This window comes from Sinohyriopsis cumingii, chromosome 6, assembly GCF_028554795.1.
Source record: "Sinohyriopsis cumingii isolate HCF-2022 chromosome 6, ASM2855479v2, whole genome shotgun sequence".
Taxonomy (NCBI): Eukaryota; Metazoa; Mollusca; class Bivalvia; order Unionida; family Unionidae; genus Sinohyriopsis; species Sinohyriopsis cumingii.
Window position 1 is genome coordinate 44,285,567 of NC_142966.1, and position 17,644 is coordinate 44,303,210.

Below are 17,644 nucleotides of genomic sequence, written 5' to 3' on the forward strand. Positions count from 1 at the left end.
TGTATCTATGGTGTAAATCTAGTGTCACCATTAATCGAAATTATGCTAATTAATTGAAATGATTATAAAGTCCTTTCCCCTATACTAAACAGCAGAATGCAATTATCGTTTCTATATGGTACCTCACTCAACTTGTGATCGTTTCATTTGCAGTTGTCTTTTACTGTTTATTATGACAGGATTCAGTATGTTTTTGTTGAATACATCTGTCAATAAAGGTAGAACATTCATAGGATATTTGTGATATTGTTTCTACTGCTATGTACATGTACATAGTGACACAAATATATAAAAATGCAGAAAGACGTACTGTGTAGACATGTACATAGGGTTCCTTTATGGGATCTACAGTGACTTAGAAATTGCATGGTTGTATAAACCATGAAATGATGTTTCTTTAAAATGTTACTAATCAAATGTTCTGTCAATAAGTATGTTTTTCAGTGGTATAGTAATGTTGTTGTTGTTGTAGGGTTTAATGCCATTTTTCAGCACAAGATAGGCTATACATGGCGGCCAGTATTAATGGTGGAGGAAGAACCCGGGAAACCCCGACCAATGAGAAGCTACTGGCAAGCTTTCTCACCTAACCACATTAGCTGAATCCGAGACTCAAACTCACGCAGACAGAGGTGAGATGGCAGTGTTCCGTGACGGTGAGCACTTTAGACCATTCGGCCACTCAGGGCCCCCTATAGTAATGTAGCTTATATAAAATAGTATCAGAATATTTACTATATCAACCTGATGAGTAATGTTTTTAATTCGTATCAAAATTAAATTGTTAACAATGGATATTTCTGTTTGGCTCTTTCCCCAAATATGTGTTTCCAGTTGGCTGACCATCCCTATTTTCATTGCTGACCCTAGCACTTAGTCTTTTCCTCCCAGGGTAAAATAAAAAGTAATAATAACAAAATTTCCAAAATTGACTTGTGCATCTAATTCAGCCAGTTTTACACAGTACTTGAAGCGTTTAGTATGTGTGTGTGTGTGTATGTGTATGTGATTCAGATTTTTAACATAGCTTTAACAATTTTTCAGTTGTTTTGTTGCAATATCTACAATGTGGCAGTTTCATATATGACGTCAACATTGTGAGGCATGAGAGTCTGCATGCTGCATGTTGGGTGACAGTCACTTTTTTAATAGTAAACACAACTAATGGTTAAATGTGGGTTGTCATTAGTACCTACAATCCTCTATTTTTCTAAATACTTTAAAAATCAAAATTCATTCAGAATTTTGATTAGTTTCTTTCTTTTATTTTGCACACAGTGATGAAATTTGAGCATATTTGTGGTGTAGAATTACATGATCACTGCTTATCAAGTGTAGTGACTGCTTATCAAGTGTAGTGACTGCTTATCAAGTGTAGTGACTGCTTATCAAGTTTAGTGACTGCTTATCAAGTGTAGTTTATCAGGTGTAGTGACTGCTTATCAAGTGTAGTGACTGCTTATCAAGTGTAATGGGAGATTAGTAACACTGAGATTCTCTTGGAAAACACATACAATCGTGGTTCTATTATGGCTGTATATTTGGTAGATATATAAGTTATACCACATGAGACATTTAAAACCATTTTTTTAAGAATAAAAAGAATATACCATGAGACATTTTTAAGAATAAAAAGAATGTATATGTGTTTTAGCCATAGCAGTATTCCCCAGAGACTTCATGACATGCATTAAAAAACCCAGTTTGTATTTGTTGCAGCACAGAAAATTTCAGTATACATGTATTTAGGAACCTTTCTGCTGATTATGATACAATTTAAATAAATGACTGACTTTTTTTTGCTTCTTGTATTTATTAACATATTTGGAGTCTATAATATCACTGCCATTTGTACTTTGTCATAATCAATCAAATTTTATAAAGAAAAACAATACGCAAGGGCATGCTCAGTAATTTGTGGTACAATATATACTAACTTAACTGCACAGACCTAGATCTCCAATCACAAAATGTGCTGGCAGAGCTGGATCTGTGGAGTTTGTTTGGAGTGATCAGTAGAACAAGGTAACTAGACCCTGATCTGCAGGCACAATATGTTATGGCAGATCATGATCTTTGTTGTTTTGCAGTTTGACTTGGCTGATAAGCGAGTATATACGGTATTCCTGTTACGTTTACAGTTTTGATACATAGACATCATTGCATTTCAGGCACTACTTTTAGTAATTCTTATTTTCAATTAAAATATTACAATTGTTGTAACAGGCATAGACTTTTTGTTTCACCAGAAAATAATTTTTTTGATTAACAAGTTTGTCTTATATGCACATGCAAGACCATTTTTTAAAGGCATTTGCAAGATCATTTTCACAGTAGAAGAGCCTTTTGATGGCCATAAAAAACATCAAAATTAGTCCAGTCCACAAAAGTCACCAAAATTATTGAAAACTGTTTATGGTTATGCAGTGATGCATGCGAGATTAGATTAAGAATTGATTAGATTAAGAAGTGGCACAAAATGGCTGTAAAATGATGACCTTGTTGACACAATTTTGAGAGTTTAAGGCCAAAGGAAGGATATTATTGATGTCTTGTAAGTAATAAAGGGATCAAAGGTGGACCATCATGTATGTTAGTCTTTGATTAAAACTTAATTGACCTTTGGTAGAAGGGAGATAAAAGGTGAGAATGGCCAAAAAATTTAAAAGCAAATCAAAATTTTTTAAATCTGCTGATCAGATGTCTTGGTTCTGTCACATGTCTGCAAAGCGGAACTTAAATTTATGAAGCAGATATGAACAAACGAATAAAATTATTTTACTTATTTAATAAATTTCATTTGGAATGAGCACAGTTGTAAGATTGTATAATTTATGACACGATAAAAAACAACAGAATAGGGCAGTAGAATGAAATATATTTAGAATTCTTTGGTCATTCTCCCTTTCATCATATGATAAAGTAGAAAATATCTGATGGATTTTTCAAGCCTTGATTAAACACATTTTCTTTCCGTTAGTGTATTTCATTAAAGCACTTCTGAATATATGATAGATTTACAGTGACAGTTTTATTAGTGTAAACTCGGCAGAAAAAAATAAGTTCAAGTGTCACTCTTCAGTGCCAGTGATGGCAGATAGGGCCATAACTGGAATACATGCCCAGGCCATATATACAATGTTTAAACTTCTTGAACTCTCTTTGTATATCTAAAAAAACTGATTAGGATGTTGGATTTTGAGGCACTAAACCTATCCTTATTTATCTTTTATATTCTTTTTCTTTCCTCTGTCAGTGGTTTATATACCCTTAGATGAACATTTTCTTTCCTTCCAGTTAAAGAAAGAAACAACAACAAGACACAGGAAAGTTATTACAAATGATTTGAAAGTCCTTCTGGTATCTGAAAATAGATCACTCAATAAGTACTTCTGGTACAAGAAAATAAGTAAATTTTGCTAAGTAAAGACAAAGATGCTTTAATTGGACTTTCATTTGTCAGTTGTCTATAAATCATGGCCATTGATTAGAACTACAGTACATATTTAAACCTGCTATACTGGATACCTATGGGTACATATAAAGGACACTTGTCCTTAAAAGTCAAGACTTATGAATTCCTTTAAGTTTATTCAGGTTTATTCAGGTATATAACTGCAGTGTAAAGGACACATGACCCATGGTAGAAAAATCTTTGGATATATATAGAGGCCCTCACGCTTGTGGTTGTTGTTTTGTCATGGAAATCACAATGACTTGAAGATATGTCATCACTAATTTTGTCATGGTCATTACTAATTTTGTCATGGACATCACAATGGATAATATGTCATCACTAATTTGGAATGGACATCACAGTGTCACAATGACTTGATGATATGTCATCACTAATTTTGTCACAGACATCACAGTGACTTGATATGTCATCACTAATTTTGTCATGGTCATCACAGCGACTTGATGATATGTCATCACTAATTTTGTCATGGTCATCACAATGACTTGATGATATGTCATCACTAATTTTGTTATGGTCATCACAATGACTTGATGATATGTAATCACTAATTTTGTCACGGACATCACAGTGACTTGATATGTCATCACTAATTTTGTCATGGTCATCACAGTGACTTGATGATATGTCATCACTAATTTTGTCATGGTCATCACAATGACTTGATGATATGCCATCACTAATTTTGTCATGGTCATCACAATGACTTGATGATATGTAATCACTAATTTTGTCATGGACATCACAGTGACTTGATATGTCGTCACTAAGTTTATCACGGACATCACAGTGACTTGATATGCCATCACTAATTTTGTCATGGACATCACAGTGACTTGATAATATGTAATCACTAATTTTGTCACGGACAACACAGTGACTTGATATGTAATCACTAATTTTGTCATGGTCATCACAGTGACTTGATGATATGTCATCACTAATTTTATCACGGACATCATAGTGACTTGATATGTCATCACTAATTTTGTCATGGTCATCACAGTGACTTGATGATATGTCATCACTAATTTTATCATGGACATCACAGTGACTTGATATGTCATCACTAATGTTGTCATGGAAATCACAGTGACTTGATGATATGTCATCACTAATTTTATCACGGACATCACAGTGACTTGATGATATGTCATCACTAATTTTATCATGGACATCACAGTGACTTGATGATATGTCATCACTAATTTTATCATGGACATCACAGTGACTTGGTATGTCATCGCTAATTTTGTCATGGTCATCACAGTGACTTGATATGTCATCACTAATTTTATCACGGGCATCACAGTGACTTGATATGTCATCACTAATTTTGTCATGGTCATCACAGTGACTTGATGATATGTAATCACTAATTTTGTCATGGAAATCACAAAGACTTGGTGATGTCTCATCACTTACAGCAATTGAAACAACACTTTGAGACTATTGAAACCAAACTAAAAATGTTAAATTTAAAAATTACAGGAATAACAGTAAAAGCTAGGGTGCTTGTAAAACACATATCCCTAGCCTCCCTGCTTTGTCTTACCACCCACCCACAAAATCTCTGCCTCTAGGATCAGGTCCAGGAGAGTACAAATAGACCCAGGGGACAGTTTTAGATGCATATCTTAATTAGTAGTGTTAAAGTGGTCTTAAATTAAGTAACAGAAAAGGGTGAAAACTAACAAGTTTTATAAAATCCAACAAATAATTTATTTCCCTAGAATACAAAAATGAAACTTGAAAAAGAAATAGTATTTTGAATTAAATCCCAAATAGTCCTAAAAGTACAGTGTTCCAAATGAATTCCAATCTTGAATGTGCTTCTGTGCCAGTAGCCTGGAATGTGGTGATTTGTCGACATTATTGATGTCTCACAATGATATAATCCAAAATGTCCTTGAATGAATTCGCAATTATTCCAAAATAGTAATTTCGTCCTAAAATATCAAAGATCACTTATTAGGTCCAGTGAGTAATTTAAATAACCCCTCTAAAATTAAAACTAAACAAAACTAAGATTGATTCTGCTAAGACTGATGTTAATATATGGAATGAGTAATTCTGTTATCACTACATTTATATAAAGAACTAAGATAATAACAGAACCAGGATAAAGGTCAAAAGTTCATTTCCAGAACATTCTAAGTTGTAAACAAGATCATATCTATTACTAAATATTTATAAAGAACATGTAAAATATCAGACAAACCAGGTTTTTCGCAAGGGGAATAACAGTGTCCTGAACTCAGATCCAAATAATAATCTTACCTACATAACCTACAATCATAGACAAATACTAGCTATGTTATATGTTGTTTACCTAAAGAAAGAAGTTAGGTAGTCCCAAACTCCCACCCTATTTTATAGATAAAGATCAATCACAGAATTCAAATTAAATATGAAGAACAGTAGTTTCATTACCAGTAAGTGTAAGGGCCCTGAGTGGCCGAGTGGTCTAAAGTGCTCTCCATTACGGATCACTGCCATTTCACCTCTGTCTGCGTGGGTTTGAGTCTCGGATTCAACCAATGTGGGTATGTGAGAAAGCTTTCCAGTAGCTTCTTGTGGGTCGGTGGTTCTTTCCGGGGTTTTCCTGGGTTCTTCCTCCACCATTAATACTGGCTGCCATGTATAGCCTGCTGTGTGGTGAAAAATGGCGTTAAACCCTACAACAACAACAACCAGTAAGTGTATATCTGGTTATAGGATCTGAAAAGTTATGACCAAGGGACTAAATTCTAGAGGTAGGGATACACCTAAGGGCTAATATCAGTTGCTCATGTAAATGTGTCTTTTCATGCTCAGTGATTGTATGTACAATTGTATGTTAGAGTCTTGATTGTTTCCAAGTTATGGCCCTGTTCTGATAATTTCCAAATTATGACCCTGTTTCGATAGTTTCTAAGTTATGACCCAGGGGTCAAGTCCTTTGTGGTTAAGGATAGATCCTGGGCCAATGTCAGCTACATGGACAGATCTGTCTTTTCATGTGCAATAAGTGTATGTGTGGTTGTAGGGTGGGAATCTCAATAGTTTCTATGTTATGACCCAGGGAATAAGTCCTAAAGGGTCAGAATAGACCCCAATGCCAAAGTCATTTGCATATCCAAATTTGCCCAAGAAGTGTACATGTAGATTTAGGGTGGGGATGTGAGTGGTTTGTAGGTTTTGACGCCAGGGGTCACAACTGTATTTCTCCCCCTCCCCCGTTCCAATGGCTTCATTCTGAACCCCATATACAATAAAAGAATGTCATTTTGAAAAAGAAATATTACATAATATATATAGTCCATCATAATCAGATAGTTAAAAGTCAGAATATGAATGATAAAACAGAGAACAGTATCTCTTTTGTGAGGCCCCTACATAAATTCTAGACATGCATGTAATGAGTGTATGTGTGTGTCTATATATATAAACACTTTTGCATCATCATCATTATCATCATCAAAATGGTGGATGCTGACTTCAAGTAGATGCATTATACTCTAAAAATATATTTGTAAAATGCCCCTCTCTCTCTTTGTATGTGTGTCCATTCTATAACCAAGACTTCAAATATTTCTATATTTATCGTAAGTACACAATGCAGTAATAGTATTGTATCTGTATCAGTGTTTGTATCATATCCAACAGAGATGTTAAGACATTTTTGTTTCAGATTATTGCACTTGTTACAGGCAAGCACATGTTTTTGATCCTCAATGCATGTTCTTACAAGAGAAGCAAAATCTAAATTTGCTTTAAGAAAATCTAGAATCATCCAAAGATTCCACTTCACAATGCTGGCAGAGGTTCCTTTAAATATTTCATTTTTGGAGAATTGACTTCCGTGGTTGGAAATTTACAAGTCCCGTACATTAAGCCCTAAGTCATACTGTGAACGCTGTAGACCCAGCTCTACAGTCACATATCATTGGAGTAGTCAACATAAAATGATACATAGAATGAACAGTCAAGACTGTAATCTCAAGGTGCATTGTCCAACAGAAGACTGTGTGATCTCATGGTGCATTGTCTAACAATTAAGACTGTGATCTCATGGTGCATTGTCCAACAATTAAGACTGTGTGATCCCATTTGCATTGTAACAATTAAGACTGTGTGATCTCATGGTGCATTGTAACAATTAAGACTGTGATCTCATGGTGCATTGTAACAGTTAAGACTGTGATCTCATGGTGCATTGTAACAATTAAGACTGTGTGATCTCATGGTGCATTGTAGCAATGAAGATTGTGTGATCTCATGGTGCATTGTAACAATTAAGACTGTGATCTCATGGTAAATTGTCTAACAAATAAGACTGTAATCTCATGGTGCATTGTAACAAATAAGACTGTAATCTCATGGTGCAGTGTTCAGCAGTAGATCAGGCTCTGAGCTATTTGCAGTTTCATTTATAGTATGCTTAAACATGTGCACACTTGGTAGTGGAGTCAAATTATTGGTTTCCTTTACTTAACATTTAACCAGACCATTTACTTTAGATTTTGGGGGGCCCTGAGTGGCCGAGTGGTCTAAAGCGCTCTCCGTTATGGATTTTTGCAGAATTGCAACAGAGTGGGTTTTTGGACTAAATGAACAAGACAAACACAATGTGAGAAAGATGGAATTTATGAATGAATTAATAAAGATAAATATATGATGTAAAAATGCAATGATTCTCTCATGCTCTCAACATACGATTTACTCAAATCACTCTTCACAACATTCACACATCGAAAATTAACAAAAAAATATTAAATCAAAACGAAGTACAGATCCAAGAACCCTCATGGACTGCACATACGCCTCAAACAGTATTTTTACACAATAAGAGATTCACATAATCTCAAACATAAATTATATTAAGATTCAAAATAATCTTAAGAACACAACTAAGATTCAAAATAATCTTATGAACATAACGAAGATTCAAAATAATTTTATGAATATAAACAAAAATGCAATGGAACAACAATTGATCCAAACGTATGCTGCTAGACCCCTTGTACAGTCGCACAATTCCTTGGGTTGGTCCACACTCTTATCAACTGCTCATACCCTTTATGAATCCACTACGAGTACAGTCATACATTACACGTACAGACAGCATACAGGACTTTTTCAATTTTGCCACGTCTATGTCCGTGGCACAGACATACGTACATACATACATACGTATCGACAACACGTAGCATTAAATGTTCTGGAAACTCCAGATAGCTCTAAGCAACTTTAGATGGCTTCGGACAGCTTCAGACCACTCTAGTCATATTCACAGTCACATTGACAATCACATTTCATAGACACAATCACAGCGACAGTCACAATCAGCTACAATAACAGTCAGAATCAGCTTCAAACACAGTCAGCTACAAACACAGTCAGCTACAAGCACAGTCAGCTACGAACACAGTCAGCTACAATAACAGTCAGAATCAGCTACAAACACAGTCAGAATCAGCTACAATAAAAACAAATTGGACATAATAATAGTTTCTGTATAATCTCCAGATATATGATAATATTTTAAATCTTTGTTGTAATAAACACATTATTACACGATAAGACATTACAAACTGAATAAGCTTCACATATCAAATAAAATGTAAATTTAACACTTACCCCTATGGTTGGAGAACAATGGAGAGTGTATACTCCTTGACGTGATCAAAAAACGACCAGTGTGGTTTTAGAAATTGGTCTTACTTAAATCCATAGGAGAGTGAGTACAAGTCAGGGTAGAATAACTGTGCATATCATGTTAGTCATGATACCTCGTCACAAGTAATCTCTTTGGCTAGGTACATGTTAATACAGTCGCTTACCTGGAAAAACACATTCACCCTAGATAACGTTGTATGCATGTACAACGAGAAATAGTCAAATTGTTTTAAGACAAAACCAAGTTATTTCTTTGCCTAATTCTGTGACATGGATCACTGCCATCTCACCTCTGTCTGCGTGGGTTCGAGTCTCGGATTCAACCAATGTGGGTATGTGTGAAAGTTTGTCAGTAGCTTCTCATGGGTCGGTGGTTCTTTCCCGGGTTTTCCCGGGTTCTTCCTCCACCATTAATACTGGCCACCATGTATAGCCTATTGTGTGCTGAAAAATGGCGTTAAACCCTACAACAACAACAATGACTTTAGATTTTAACTTTAGTATCAATTTATTGACTGGTGCTTAGACAGTGAACAGGCATATTAATTCTTCCTCATTAATCATTACTGTGATCTGTTTTAATATACAACAGGGTACACAGTTTTTATAGAAGAACATAATAGAATCATAGTATATAACAGGGTAATACATTTTATTAGAAAAACATAATAGCATTGCAGTATATAACAGGGTCATTAATTGTAGTAGAAAAACTTAATAGAATTGTAGTATATAAAAGGTAATCAATTATGATAGAAAAGCATATAGAACTTAATTGTAACATAGAACAGGGTAATCAGTTGTAGTAGAAAAACATCGAATTGTAGTATTCAACAGGGTAAGCATATAGAAGTTAATTGTAGTACATGTATATAACAGGATAATTAATTATAGTAGAAAACTTAATTGTTTAGACATTATTAGCAATCTGCATTGGCTCAGTTGTTGAGTGCAAGACTCTCTACCCAAAGATGAAGGGTTTGAATCATACCCAGCCCAGCCCAGCCCAGTTCAGCTGTCGTGTTTTGGTGTGCAAAGCACTTTCTCTCATTGCCTTAGGACTGAATAGTCTGGAGAAGCTTCCATTAACATCAGGCAACAAAGGTCATACATTAATTACTCATGTCTTTCTTGCTGTTTGCATATTAAAGTTGGTCATCATGATTGATCCTAATTTGTTTTCGATGTCCACCATAATGCAGAGCATATTATGGTACCATGTCCAGACTGGTGCTTAGAAAGTAAACAGGCATATCAATTCTTCCTCATTAATCATTACTGTGCTCTGTTTTAATATTCAACAAGGTAAACAATTTTTGTAGAAAAACATAATAAAATTGCAGTATTTAACAGGGTAATCAATTTTAGTAGAAAAACAATAGAATTGCAGCATGTAACAGGGTAATCATTTGTAGTAGAAAACTTAATAGAATTATAGTATATAAAAGGTAATCAATTATGATAGAAAAGCATATAGAACTTAATTGTAGCATATAACAGGTTAATCAATTGTAGTAGAAAAACAATAGAATTGCAGTATATAACAGGGTCATCAATTGTAGTAGAAAAACTTAATAGAAATATAGTCTATAAAAGGTAATCAATTATGATAGAAAATCATATAGAACTTAATTGTAGCACATAACAGGGTAATCAATTGTAGTAGAAAAACAGAATTGTATTATACAACAGGGTAAGCATATAGAAAAGCATATAGAACTTAATTGTAGTACATGTATATAACAGGATAATTAATTATAGTAGAAAACTTAATTGTTTTGACATTATTAGCGATCTGCATTGGCTCATTTGTTGAGTGCAAGATGGACAACCCAAAGATGAAGGGTTTGAATAATACCCAGCCCAGCCCAGTTCAGCTGTCGCGTTTTGGTGTGCAAAGCACTTTCTCTCATTGCCTTGGGACTGAATAGTATGTAGGAGCTTGCTTAACATCAGGCAACAAAAGTCATAAATTAATTACTCATGTCTTTCTTGCTGTTTGCATATTAAAGTTGGTCATCATGATTGATCCTAATTTGTTTTCTATGTCCACCATAATGCAGAGCATATTATGGTACCATGTCCACCCAGCTGACTGTCCATACATGAGTCTGCCCATATCTTTGCCTATTTTGTTTCTGCACAATAAAATGAATTCTATGAAGTGTGCCATTATTACCCAGCCTAGCTGAGAATTATTGAATCTCTTCATACCATACAAATTTAAAACCATGCCTTGTTCCGTCCATGCAGACTTTTGTAATTTGGAATGATGTAGTCATCAGCATTGAGTACGATGTCAAATCATGCAATTTTAGGGAGATGGAGATACAGACTGTACATGACAAGTAGCAGGGTTGTGACTTTAACTGGTGCGGTAAAAAAAAATTAGTACATGTATGCTCACAAAATTGTGCTAGATACTTATCACGATAATGGCTACAATTAAAATAGCAGGAGATGAAACTATAGTGGCAAAGTTCTCTGAGTCATAAAAATATCCTGTAAATATCAATCTTTATTATAATTTATTTCATATATGCCAAGGATATTTGGTTGCTTTTTAGCACAAATTCACTAACACCACAAATCAATGTATCTTTAGCACCAAATAAATCATACAGTGCCATGTTGAAACTAGGCTAGATTATCTACTCGTCTTTGCATTCTCCACAGACAGACATGTGATTAAACAGGAATTCAGGGCCAGACTTTACAATCGATTATTTGATATTTATTTCTGCATGAGCATAGAACACATCTGAGAAATCATGGAAAATAAAGATATTGAAAAGAAATGAATGCAGACATGCCAACACACTGAATGTATATACTTGTGTTAACTAGTAGGTGAAGTTTTGTTCAGAATATTTTATCTCTTGCATTTATGTATTTCTAGACATGCAATAATCAATATTTTTCTTACTTGCATCCTAAAAACTAAATTGAACAGTTAATTGAAATACTGTATATCCTTGCTTATAAGTTGAGTCAGACTGCAAACAACAAAGATTTTGATCTGTCATAGCATAATGTGCCAGCAGATCAGGGTCTGTGTTGTTCTGCTGACTAATACTAACAAACTGCACAGGCCCAGATCTGCGGGTGCATTGTGCGAAACAGATCTGGGACTGTACAGTTTGCAGTTGGACTCCTAAGCGAGTATATACAGTATATTGATGCATTATAATTAAAATAATACCTTCTATTCATGTTGAAGACTTTTATTGTGATATAGTGTACAAGTGTACAAGTGTACAGGTGTACAACTGTACAAGTGACGACTTATGAAAGGTGATTGTAGACATCTTTTTTTTCGGTGTTCCCTCACTGATAGTCTTCATGACAAAGAGGTAGTTGCTCAAGCTTTAAACTTACGGCACCTTCATCGTGTTTGCATTTTCGTTGCTTTACCATGAAACACTGAAGCTGGAGTCTAATATAATATAGGATGATTCAATGTTTTCATCATAGGTGTAGTCAACAGTTATTTATTCTGATGGTTTTTGAATGCATGTCAGGTTAATATAAACAGAAATGCAGTTGCCCGAATTCTGTCAAAGAAAAGTTATGTACTATTTATTCATTAGTAACCAATATATGGCATGTACTCGCATATAAGTCAGGTCCCACTGCAAAGAACATAAACCCTGATCTGCCATTGCATATTATGCTGACACATCAGGGTCTGTGTTGTTTGTTAAGCTGATTAGTCTTGAAAAACTACATAGACCCAGATCTGCTGGCATATTACGAGACATCAGATCTGGGTCTGTGCAGTTTACAGTTGGACTTGCAAGCGAGAATATATGCTATTTGTGTGTACACTGACTTGGAATAAAAACAAAAGTCGGGGGGGGGGAGATGTATCTGATAAGGACTAATGATAAGAATTTCACCTTTTTAAGACTTGATATTTGCCATTTTTACATATTACCAGCAAGATTTGATGAAATTTTAATTGGTTCCTTTGCACCCAACACTTAGTTAATCAAATTCATGTCTTATTGCTACTAATTTCAAAGTTTTAAATATCATCATTAATGATCCAAACAAAAGAGCAGCCTGACAGAGTTCTCACATCCAGATGAGTCTGATTATTTGATATTTTTTATTGCATTGAAAATCAGATTTCATTGCAGTAATGGGTACACAGTCTAATATTCATGCTTTGGATTGACTTGGCTTTTGTAAACAGTGTAGTCAGAGCAGTATGCAAGATTGTGTTATTTGTATTGATTACTATACATTTAATGGCTTTTGTCCATTGATTATACTTATACACAATCTTGCTGTGTAAAATGTGGACATCTATTGGGATGCCAGAAATCCATATTCATTGATCTCAAGTAGTTTGCTCGTGTAAGCTTGCCAAAGTGATGCCAAAAGCAGTTGTATGTATTGGACACTATTATGATCGGAATCAATTTATCTGATGAACAATGACAAATAATCCAGTTAGTATTTGATAAATTGCAGGGGTTGATTAATTTCACTACAGATAGTCAATGCGTGAGGCAAATATTCCAAAAATACCTTTTACAAGTCCACTCTCACTAACCATATTCTTTCCTCTATCATTGTATCTACCTACCCATCTATCTGTCAGTTTGTCTTTCTATCTATCTGTCTGTCCATCCATCCACCCACCCACCTGTCCATCTGTCTGTCTGCCTGCCTGCCTGCCTGCTTGCATAATTACCTAGGCAGCAGGTTGTATAGATAAATAGGTATCAGGAGGTACTGCAAGACATATAACTTCAAAATATACACCTTAGTCAAATCAAGCTGTGATCATTATACATCAATATATGACCAGGATTTTGCTGACGTGTACTTAAATCCAGTACATACATATATAAATACAACAATTTTTACTTTACACATCTGATGGACTCTAGAAGAAATACGTGGTTTGGCCAGATTCAAAACTTTTCCTGGTTTCATTCCGTCAGCTGCTTCACAGACTCCTGAAAGTTCTCAGCTGAAGTTTATTTACTTGACACATTGCCGAGTTTACTGTTCTCCTGCCTTTAATAGTTTTTTCCAGGATACCTGCTTGCAGAGGATCTTTCTCAACTCTATAATTAGATTCCAGTTTATATTTATCTTGGATCTATTGCTTTCCATCTGTCAGCCAGCCACTAATTAGGCTGAACCTTTCAATGTGAAGGCATATTTCATTCAACTTGTAATTTATTTTTTTTGTTGTATAAATATTTTCTCATTTGTTCAAAAGTTTGAAAGTAATGGAAATTTGCATACTGGTACTTTGTTTCATGTCCAAGTCTCAGTACAGGATTTACTGTGAACTACTGGTAGGTTATATTCATTAAGTCATAATGTTTGTTGATGTGTTTCATTGTTGCTAAATACCACAGTTTTAAGGAAACAACAAATAATAATCAATTGGTTGAGACAATACAGTATGATACACTTGATAATGAAACTACCAATGTTTGCAAAACCACAGAAATTAATACCCTGAAAATAGATTCACATTTATATGTATTGAGTACCATATTGTCTGTAATGTGTATTCCTTCTTTGGAGCCATGGTAACTCAGTTGGTATAGTGTCAAACCCATAATCCTCCGATTGTGGGATTGATACTGGTCAGCTCAGGTTGGCTTGTCATGGTGTCTTCTTGAGATAGACACTTAGCTCCAATATTCTCAGAATGATAATAGCCAATAACATGCTGAAAGTGCTGTCAAAAACCAACCAACCATTGATATTTTTTCATACATTTTTTTTTTCCCCCATGCTTTAGTGGAGGAAATTGTGACACATTCTTCCTTTGTCTGGTTGTTGATAACTCTGTCTGGTAAATCACTGTGCTTGTTGTTGTTCTTGTTGTTGTTGTAGGGTTGAAGACTATATTTTAGCACAGGTAGGTTATGCATGGCTGCCAATCTAAATGGTGGAGGAAGAACCTGGAAAACCCTGGGAAGAACCACTGACCCACAAGAAGCTACTGGCAAGCTTTCTCACATGCCCACATTTGATGCACTTGAGACTCGAACACATGCAGACAGAGGTGAGATGGCAATGGTCCGTAATGGTTAGCGCTTTAGACCCCCCAACTTTGTTTAGAGGTTGCCATTTGCAATAACCAACTGTGAGAGATGATATAGTTTGGGGGCATTTTTTACCTTGTGGCCCTGGGGAGGAGGTCAAAGGTTAAATATAAAATAAATTCCAGTAATATTTTTGAATATTTTTGTCGTTGTCAAACTTTAAACATGCAGCCGTACAGCACAGCATGGAGGACTCACAAAAAATGTAATGAATTTTGGTTTTGACCCTGGGTCGTGGTCAGGAGTGGGTTGGTGTTTGGGTGGTGGAGGATAATATGTACAAAAAAAGCGTGGGTAGATATGCCATGCTGAGCCATGGAAGTAGCCTCATTTTACAAATGACTGTTACTACTCAAGATCAAAAAATAATTAATGGAAAAAGTGAACCAGCAGTTTAAGTCAAATTAATAAAGAATTTATTTCCCTCAATAAATACAAAATAAAAATTCAAAACACACTTATAGTATTGTGAATTAATCCTAAATAATCCTAAATATTCTATTACAAACCCAAACGTATAGAATGTTCTAAATGATTTCCAATAGTCTTGAATGTCCTGATATGCCACAATGATGTATGATCCCGAGTGTCTTTGAATGAGTCCTCAAAAATCCAATTTAGTAGTGTGTATTAATTCAAGTAGTGATGAGCACCTTAGTAATTCTGATGAATATTTGAGTTATTGATTCCTCTCAAATTATATCTGAATGCTACTGAAATAATCCCACAGACTGATCTCATGGCAGGAATGAATACTTGTTTAGAAAGCTTCTCTGTATATGACATAGTAGAATATTCTGGAATTCCCTAGATGCATCATTTCTAAACAGAAGATTCTTTCAGATTGTTTCTAGAATATTATGAAGTCAAAAAACCTATATCTACCTCTTTTTTTCAACTTCCAATCATGGACAGAAAATAGCTATATAAATCTGATATTTTCAAATGAACATTAGCTTAAAGTAAAATCTGCAGCCATGGACAAAATTTAATCACACACTATAGATATACGTAAGAATACATGTACAGTGAATATGCAACAATTAAAATGAATAAAAGTTAGTCAGTCCCAAAAATGTGAAACATTTCAATGAGAAAACAGTCCTGTTGGAAGGATAAGCAAGTTTCAATCAAGAAGCATTTGTCTGTCCTAGAAGTATGCAAATTTCAATGAGTAAACAGTCCTGTCCCAAAAATATGTCAAATTGTAATCAGAAAATAGTGCTATGTCCCCAAAATGTGCAAAATTTTAATGAGAAAACATTTCTCTGTCCCAAAAGTTTGAGAAGCAAAAACAATTTTGAATTTTTATGGATTGATGGTGTATCAAAAATAGAGGGTTGGAAATTACAGATAATACTGTGCTATATGTGATCTGAATATGCCATACCTAATTATTTTGATTTGTAGACTGATTTGATCATACCTCTTATATCATGTGTTTGTGATCTGCATTTCCCATATCTCATTGTTTTGCTACATTGATTTGATCATACCTCTTAGATCATGTGTATGTGATCTGCATTTCCCATAGCTCATTGTTTTGATACATGGACTGATTTGATCATACCTCTTAGATCATGTGTATGTGATCTGCATTTCCCAGAACTCATTGTTGTTAAACGTTGACTTATTTGATCATACCTCTTAGATCATGTATGTGTGATCTGAGTTTGCAATAGCTAATTCTGTTTATATGTAGACTGATTTGACCCCTTAGATCAGGTTTTTGTGATCTGAATTTAGCTCATAGTTTTTATATGTTAACTGCTTTGATGATGTCTCTTAGATATGTGATCTGAGTTTGCCATAGATCATTGTTTTTTATATGTTGACTGCTTTGATGATGTCTCTTAGATCATGTATGTGTGATCTGAGTTTGGTACAGCTCATAGTTTTTATATGTTAACTGCTTTGATCATTCCTTTTTGATCATGTATGTGTGATCTGAGTCAGCATTAGCTAATTGTATTTATATGTAGACTAATTTGACCCCTTAGATCAGGTTTATGTGATCTGAGTTTGACATAGCTCATAGTTTTTATATGTTAACTGCTTTGATCATGCCTTTTAAATCATGGTAGGCTGCAGAACTTTTAGTTAAAGTACCAGAAGGGTGTTGGTAAAGGGAGGCACATAATAGTCTATGCATCCTGAAGAAGAAGTCAAAGAAATATTTATAAGATAAATATTTAAAAGAGAGACAAATATGTCAAGTAATAAAAGCATAACTATATTTATGAATAAGCTCATAATTGTTTTTGCAGGCTTTGTTGAAGTTGACAGGTCAGCTATTGAAGCGGGATTTCCCGGCAATGCCAGACTTGACGTCTAAAGATGGACAAGAACACAGGTTAGGCTTACCAAATCAATTGCTTGTATTATTACTGCTGTTATGTTTATAGGTTACTGCAGATATGTTTAT

General features: G+C 34.6%; 1 protein-coding gene across 1 annotated transcript in view; it reads left to right on the forward strand.

The window, feature by feature from the left end:
* LOC149796828 (uncharacterized) overlaps positions 1–17,644 on the forward strand; it is a 275,249-nt gene that overhangs the window by 117,561 nt on the left and 140,044 nt on the right. The window contains exon 21 of the mRNA XM_089960653.1: positions 17,487–17,572. Within this exon, the coding sequence (XP_089816779.1) occupies positions 17,487–17,572 (86 nt within the window). The remainder of the gene's footprint in view (positions 1–17,486; positions 17,573–17,644) is intronic.